At 42.8% G+C, this 8,829-nt stretch overlaps 1 protein-coding gene across 1 annotated transcript in view; it reads right to left on the bottom strand.

Moving 5' to 3' along the window:
- The window catches only part of LOC109951870 (constitutive coactivator of PPAR-gamma-like protein 2), a 34,117-nt gene that overhangs the window by 15,220 nt on the left and 10,068 nt on the right, over nucleotides 1-8,829 (bottom strand). The window contains 3 exon segments of the mRNA XM_020586600.1: nucleotides 5,751-6,025; nucleotides 6,397-6,470; nucleotides 6,579-6,681. Of these exon segments, the coding sequence (XP_020442256.1) occupies nucleotides 5,751-6,025; nucleotides 6,397-6,470; nucleotides 6,579-6,681 (452 nt within the window).

Below are 8,829 nucleotides of genomic sequence, written 5' to 3'. Positions count from 1 at the left end.
GCCTGTCAATCTCCTGTTCCATCCTTCCCTCACTCGTGAACAAGACCCCAAGATACTTGAACTCCTCCACTTGAGGCAGGCACTCTCCACCAACCTGAAGGGAACAAGCCACCCTTTTCCGACTGAGAACCATGGCCTCGGATTTGGAGGTGCTGATTCTCATCCCAGCCGCTTCACACTCGGCTGCAAACCGCCCCAGTGCATGCTGGAGGTCCTGGTTTGATGGGGCCAACAGGACAACATCGTCTGCCAAAAGCAGAGACGAGATCCTGTGGTCCCCAAACCGGACTCCCTTCGGCTCCTGGATGCGCCTAGAAATTCTGTCCATAAAAATAATGAACAGAACCGGTGACAAAGGGCAGCCCTACCGGAGTCCAACATGCACTGGAAATAAGTCTGACTTACTGCGGGCGATGCGAACCAAGCTCCTGCTCCGGTCGTACAGGGACCAGACAGCCCTTAGGAAAGGGCCCCGGACCCCGTACTCCCAGAGCACCCCCCCACAGGGCGCTGCGAGGGACACGGTCGAATGCCTTCTCCAGATCCACGCAGCACATGTGGACTGGTTGGGCAAACTCCCATGAACCCTCCGCCACCCTGAAGAGGGTATAGAGCTGGTCCAGTGTTCCACGGCCAGGACGAAAACCGCATTGTTCCTCCTGAATCCGAGGTTCGACTATCGGTCGAATTCTCCTCTCCAGTACCCTGGCATAGACTTTCCCGGGGAGGCTGAGGAGTGTGATCCCCCTATAGTTGGAACACACCCTCCGGTCCCCCTTCTTAAAAAGAGGGACCACCACCCCGGTCTGCCAGTCCAGAGGCACTGTCCCCGACCGCCATGCGACGTTGCAGAGGCGTGTCAACCAAGACAGCCCAACAACATCCAGAGACTTAAGGTACTCAGGGCGGATCTCATCCACCCCCGGTGCCTTGCCACCGAGAAGCTTCTTGACTATCTCAGTGATTTCAGCTTGGGTGATGGACGAGTCCACCTCTGAGCCCTCAGCCTCTGCTTCCTCATCGGAAGACATGGCACCGGGATTGAGGAGATCCTCGAAGTATCCATAACATCATTTTAAACATTCTTGGATGCACACATCCATGAATGTATCGAGAATATATGCAAAAAGTTAAATGACTCAAAATACTAATTATAAAAAATGACTAATAACAGACTGTAGAAATGTGAATTCTTCTTACTGGTAATTCCTATTTCAAATATCCAGAATAAACATTACACATGGATGGAAAAGGCGTCCTATGAGAAGTGTTGCTGTGGGTATTTGAAATGTTCTTTTTGACGAGACGTACTGAATTAGACATATCTGCAAAATATATTTAGCCTAGTGTCTAAGTGTTAAAATGTCTTGCCATAGACACAGAAATCCACACAAACCATGCGCTAAATGCGGGCACATTCTCCATTTGGTGAGTAACCCTCAGAAGAGTATCAGCCACACTGGCGGGCAAATGTTTGTAGCTAAACAGCCATGCAATTAAACAGCATCCTGAGTGTCTCTAATATGGCTGTCTGCTTCTGTGTCAGAGTTTGAGACACACACATACACACGTATTTTGTGAAGACCCACCCTTACTTGCCTATGATCAGCTTTCTGAGCCAAGTGTAAAAATATGCTTTAGGTCATGGTTGCATGTATATAGCACGAATGATATGGGAACTGAAAAATGGGCAATGCATTCAGTTGAATTATTAAAATAGAAGCATACCGGTTATACACACATCTTGAAAACATGGCTGAAACCCTTTTGGTGTAGACACGGTGCGACACTTATTGTCCAAGTCTGTCTGACCACAATCATTAAGAGGCAGAGTAGTGACGGGTCCCCACGGTACAAGGGTGTATGCATGTACCACAGACACAGACAGGAGACTAGACTCCATGGACCGTGCAAAGAAGCAAGTGATTGCGGTTAAAGTGAAAAGTCTCAGGACTTCGGAGGAGCTTTAAGTTAGTTCAAATGATTACACATGCAAAGTAATGTCAATTAAATAAAAATATGTAATGTCAAATAAGTAATTGCATATATTTTCACCCCCTTCAAGTCAGTATTTAGTAGATGCACCTTTGGCTGCAATCACAGCACTGAGTCTGTGTAGATAGGTCTCAGTCAGGCTTGCACATCTGGATACTGCAATTTTACTCCATTCTTCTTTGCAAAAAGCTCTACCAGGTTGCACAGGGATGGGGCGTGAACAGCCCTTTTCAAGTCTAGCCACAAATTCTATATTGGACTGAGGTCTGGGCTTTGACTCAGCCACTCCAGAACACTCACCTTGTTGTCTTTAAACCATTTCTGTGTAGCTTTCACTGTATGCTTCGGGTCATTGTCTTGCTGGAAACTAAATCTTCTCCCAAGCTGTAGCTCTCTTGCAGGCTGAATCAGATTGTCCTCCAGGATTTTCCTATATTGTGCCACATTCATTTGACCTTTACCTTTACAAGCCTTACAAGGTTGGCTGCTGAGAAGCATCCGCACTGCACGATGCTGCAACCACCGTGCTTCACAGTGGGGATGGTGTGTTTGTGGTGATGTGCAGTGTCCGCCAAACATAGTGTCTTGTCTGATGGCCAAAAAGCACCATTTTGGTCTCATCAGACCAAAGAACTTTCTTCCACTTGACCATGAAGTCTCCCACATGCATTCTGGTGAACTCTAGTCAAGATTTAATGAGTTTTCTTCAACAGTGTCTTTCTTTTTGCCACACTCCCATGAAGCTTTGACTGGTGAAGAACCCAGGCAACAATTGTTGTATGCAGAGTCTCTCCCATCTCAGCTTCTGAAGCTTGTAACTCCTTCAGAGTAGTCATAGGTGTCTTGGTGGCCTCACTCACTAGTCTCCTTCTCGCATGAATGAGTTTTCTTCAACAGTGTCTTTCTTTTTGCCACACTCCCATGAAGCTTTGACTGGTGAAGAACCCAGGCAACAATTGTTGTATGCAGAGTCTCTCCCATCTCAGCTTCTGAAGCTTGTAACTCCTTCAGAGTAGTCATAGGTGTCTTGGTGGCCTCACTCACTAGTCTCCTTCTCGCATGGTCACTCAGTTTGTGAGGACGACCTGATCTAGGCAGATTGAGACATGTGCCATATTCCTTCCATTTCTTGATGATGGATTTAACTGAACTCTGGGAGATGTTCAGTGCCTTGGAAGTGTTTTTGTATCCATTCCCTGACTTAGACTTTCAATAACCTTTTCTCTGAGTTGCTTGGATTGTTGTTTTGTCTTCATGGTGTAATGGTAGCCTGGTGTAATGGTAGCCAGGAATACTGATTCACTAGTGACTGGACCTTCCAGACACAGGTGTGTTTATACTACAATCACTTGACACACATCCACTACACTCAGGTGATTCCCGTTTCACTAATTCTGAGACTAATAAAAACATCCAAGGAGGTGAATACTTTTTATAGGCACTGTAGACACACACATGCTGTGTTTTCATTCCTTGTGTGGACTTTGCATTGACTTATATTCATATCCTAACCATAACCACTACTTGCCTAACACCTAACCTAACCTCATCCTAACCCTAAACCACGTTGCCACCCTAAAATTCAGTGATTTCCTTGTGTGGACTAGCCCCTACAAGGATGGCTGGGTCCCCATGGTGTGGGTGTGTTAACAGGTTTCGGTCCTCATGATGTAGGCAACACAAAGGCGTGCGCGCACACACACACACACACACCTATTCCCTTCACATTGATTCATAAAATACCCCAGGGAGAAAAAACATAATCTGGTGACGTGGGTTTCTTTAAGACACAGAATGTAATATGCACTAAACGTTTAGCTTTGACCACTGTTACTGTCTGCAATTTAAGTAATAAAAATGTTGAGAAAACCAGACTAGATGCTCTTTTTATGAGACATCTTATTTCCTATTTTGTATATTTCCTGTTGCTCTTTAATAAAGGAAATTTGTTTTATTCGATTAACCGATAGATTAATTGGTATAATACTCGACTTCTAAATTATCGATAGCTGCAGCTCTAGCAGCAGTTAAGAATCATTTTTGTTAAAGATTAAGGATAAGGATAATCACCTTTAATGGCCAAGTATTTTACACACAAGGAATTTGTTTCCAGTACAGAACCGAGGCAGCCATCTGCGGCGCCACCTCAACCGACAGCTCTAGCCATCGGGGGCGACAGGGGGGTTCAGTGTCTTGCCCAAGGACACTTTGACATGTGGACTGCAGGCACCAAGATTCAATTATTTTGACTTTTAGTTAAAATCTTGTCTTTTCTCAATTTACCACTTGGCTAATGAAATGTCCTAAAATAGTTTTTAAAAAGTTCACGCTAGTTTCCCTGAGACCAGGGTGAGTTGTGTTGTCTGCCCAACTGTCCAAAACCCAAAGATATTCACTTTACAATTACCGATGACCAAGGAAACTATATTTAGATTTGAGAGGTTGGAGCCAGGAAGATGCAGACTGGCTCTGTGCATTTATAAAATCACGGTGTTGCTTCAGTCTTGCCATTAAAATGACAGCATTTCAATTTAGACCTGAAAAATGTCACTATTTGACTTTTACATTAAAGTGATTTTGGCACCTTGTTCAGGCAAGATTGACTTATAAAACTGCCATCACATTTATGAACCAAGGTGCATGTCTTAAAGAGGCTTCTCAGGCTTTTCAGTCACTTATTATCAACCTTTCAACCAACACTTTCTCCATGTTCCTTATGGACATGGCTACTGTAAAGTGTAAGCTGTTAATATACTCTGGAGCTTAGTTCTTCCTGTGAGTAGTAAAAACGCATATTGTAAAGTGCTTTGTTCCACATTCACTTAAAGGGCCCATAGCACTTTTCCTTGTTTTTTGACTTATCTAATGTTACAACGGTGAATTATCATCTTAGACGTGACCTAAAGCTCAAAATATGAGGTGTATGTATGTTATAGTATTTCTATGTGGAAGCAACTGGGTTTATACATGTCTCACTTACTCTCGCTCACGAGAGTTTTTTTCTATCAAAATAATGTATTAAGTGAGAGTTTAAGGATTTCCTTGAATGGGCATAAATCCAGGCAGTTGTGCGTTCATGTGAGCTTACCACATGAACGCACAACTTGCTGACATCCACTGGTGCCCCCAACATATTTGCAAAATGTTACATTGCCTTCTTTCTTACGTGCATTTTCAATAAAGCTTATGGGGGAAAAAAACGCTGGATTCCCCCAGAACACAGTGCCAGTTTGTTTTGACTGCTTGAGGCCACTGTGTCTACAGCATGCTATGTGTTGCTGGTTAAAGATCCATGATGTTAATGTCCATGCTACTCTACCTGTTGGAATTAATTTCACTACTTTGGGACTGTATATGGTCATGAGGAGGAAGATGCAGCGACCACCGGTTGGATTTACCGACCTTGGAGCTACTTGAAAGGGAGTGATGTTTCCACTACTCGGTTGGACTTAATGGTAAGTTTAAAAAAAACACAAGTTGCATGTCTGTTGTAGTTCTTCCTGCTGTCCACTTGAGACACAACACCGGCAGAAGAAGTTGTGCTCATTCACAAACAGTTTTTGCATTTTAAGGAAGAGGCTTTTTGGTTTTATCATTCTGAAATAATTACAGACTATTTGGAGTTATGATTGGTGCCAAGCTGATCTAGAGGTACCCAAGATTAAACATTAAATGACTGGAAACGAGCAAAATAAGCCATGGGCACTTTAAATGTAATGATACAGGTTCACTGAAACCCAGATTGTGTTTCTTACTTTGCATTGCTGTCGTTGGGTTCATCTCCATCTGATGACGAGGAAGGTGATGGAGAGGGCCCAGACTGAGTGCCGGTGTGATGATTGGGTAGTCGACTTCCCCCCTGAGTGGAATCATAAGGAGCTGACCAGTCAGAGAAGCCTGTCTTGCCCGTCAATGAATCGTTGCAGTCCTGCGATGGTGGTGGCAGGTTCTGGAACAGTGGGGTGGAGCCAGGTCCATATGAAGTATTTTGATAGGGTGGCTTTAACCCCGGAACCTGGGGAGGAGGGAACTGTGGTTGGACGGGAGAGCAGAGGAGAGAGGGATAAAAGAAAGGAAAATAAGTTGGAAAAGAAAGAAAAGAAGGATGGGACAGATTGTAGAAGCACAAGAGGAGAGAGAGGGAGGGAGGGAGGAGAGGAGAGGATATCTCAGGGACAAAAACTAGGTACCGGCCTGTAATATTTTATGTCAGACCAGGATTTCAAGGGTGGTGGGAGAATTTGGGCTGCAAAGGACTACAGCCTCCTCCCTCAGCCAATTTTCCCCTACATCAGCACATGCCACAAAGGGACTGCAAAGAGCAAAAACTTAATCCACCCTTTACATTAACAGAGATCAGACACCTTTGAGGATGAAATATTACCAAGCAAACAGATTTACCTGATTCTTTCCAGGCTGCATCGGTCCCATGTGGCCAGGTGGTCCCCCAAATGGAGTGGGTCCAAACCCAGGTACTGAGCACAGAAACACAAAAAACTGAACTTTAGTAAGCCTAAACTGACAATGTTGGAGACAGTTGATGTTGTTTTCTAAAGCTGTGTCCTAAGCAATCTACTACTCACAGATGAAAGAGGAGGGCCCCATGTTGGGCGAGTGTGGTTTGGAGGCAGCTGAGAAATAATCCACAGCTTTCTTGAATCGCTCCACCTTGTCCTCCATACGAGACTGAGAGAAACAAAGCATAATGGTCACTACATAACATGCAGGGATTTTGACAGTGAAAATGTTCTGCTGAGGGATCTGTTAACGAGTTATTAAGCCTAAAGCAAGGACCTGGAAGAGACTCATGGGCTACGTTCAGATAACATGCTGCAGCCCAAAACTGATTGTTTTCCCCTCCAATAACATTTTTTCAAAACAGATCTGAGCCACATTTGTATATGTGATTCAGGATCTGACTCATATTCAATTCAGTTTTATTTAGTGCCAAATCACAAGATCATCTCAAGGAGAAAAACCCAGGAATTCACCCTTGAGCAAGTACGAAAAACAACTTCCTTTAATAAAAGAAACCTCTGACAGAACCAGGTGGGTGGCCGTCCTGCTTCGACTGGTTGGGCTGAGTGGAATAAGATCACCGACTATGTGAATACTGCCAGAATGATCAGATCAAAATTCAAGTTTTTAATGTTTCACTCTTCTACATGTATTGCCTGCTGTCAGTGTACAGACCAGTATAAGTAAACATGGAGGAGGGCAACAGCAGTGTTTATACAGAAGCTTCTGATCAAGCAAAGCTGGAATGAACAAACTGTAACTGAGCAGTTTTAAAGGAAATGGAGCAAACTGACTGTTGTACATGACATTATCTTTTACACACGAGGCTCACAATTCATTTAAATCGGTGGACGCTTGACAGTTCAACAGCATTCACACATGGAGTCAAATACATCACTTACAAACTTACAAGTATGAACTATCACTAAAAAAAGACAAAAAAAAAAAACCTGAATGGAAGATTAAGGCCTGTAATGTGAACGTAGCCATATTTGCCACCAGTGTTCATTTGTTACCCAGTATGGCCTCTCTATTCCCTTCCAGACCTCAAAGTAACATGGGTCTGAGGCAACTCTACTTTAATATGAATGACTGAACACCAGTGGCAATAACAGCTACTGTACATGCTCATTAGGACTGGGTTTTAATAGTCAGTTTTAATTTCAAAACTGTTCCCAGGTCAATAAAAACAACCTGGATTTGTCAGAAGACAATATTCTATATTTTTTATTGTCAACAAATAACAAAAAAAAAAAAAAAAAATCCAAAATAAACAGTACATTTTTCCAGCTCTCAATACTTTACCACCTCCCAGAGCTGGTTGTGACTCATAGCCACAAACACATGTTGCAACAAAGCTATGGATCTTCATTTGGAAAAAAGGGTCACAAATATGTACTTTTCATTTTCTAGAAAGTCTTAATCACAAATATGTACTTTTCATTTTCTAGAAAGTCTTAATAGTTTAAGAGCCAGGCACTGTAGTTTTAGAAGAAAACAGCTAATTTGGTGACTATCTTCTTCCACAGATAAATGCCACTGGTCTACAACCGAATTGCTTCAGAATTTCTGGACCACTGAAAATAAAATTCATTGGCTGTGGTATGTAAGATCTGGCTCTGGCAATGTGTGAATTTTATTTATAAATGACAGAACTTTGACAAATTACTCTGAGTAAAACCTGAAACTGTAAGCAAAACTCTTGGTGGACCTAATGACAAAGATATTTGCTTTTGATACAACAAACTTCTTAGGTGAAATATTAGGCTGACACTGTGTCTCAGGTAGTATAAGCCACACATTTTTCATTTAGCTTAACTAAAGCACTTATTACATTCATAGCTCAGCTCAGGACATCAAGCTCACATCTAGTGTTGCTTTCGTCAACGAAAATTATGACTAAATATCATCGTCAACGAACCTTTATCGCATGACGAAAACGAGACGAGATGCAATGAAAATGCTGGTTGTGTGACGATGACTATAACTAAATGTATAATGCAATATCGTTGACGAAAAAAAACAAGACTAAATGTGGTTCACAAAATAAAAACTATGCCAAAATGTCTCTTCATTTTCGTTGACCAAAACGAGACAAAACGAAATGTTATAACGTTATTTCGTCTCGTTCAGTCGCGTTATTATTATTTTGCAGTATTTCTGTTTCCTGTCTTACTTCAGGTAGCACTGCGCAGACGCAAGCGACGTCACTTCCTTAAGCCCCATTCGCGGCATTATTTAGAAGACAACAACAAACAAAGTTAAGTCTGACACAGAGAAAGGGGCCGATGGTCGGCCAGCCCGAGGTCGTCTTTG

Source organism: Monopterus albus, unplaced genomic scaffold (assembly GCF_001952655.1).
Source record: "Monopterus albus unplaced genomic scaffold, M_albus_1.0 scaffold415.1, whole genome shotgun sequence".
Classification (NCBI taxonomy): Eukaryota; Metazoa; Chordata; class Actinopteri; order Synbranchiformes; family Synbranchidae; genus Monopterus; species Monopterus albus.
Note: the sequence above shows the minus strand (reverse complement) of the source record. Positions and strands in the feature narration are given on the sequence as shown.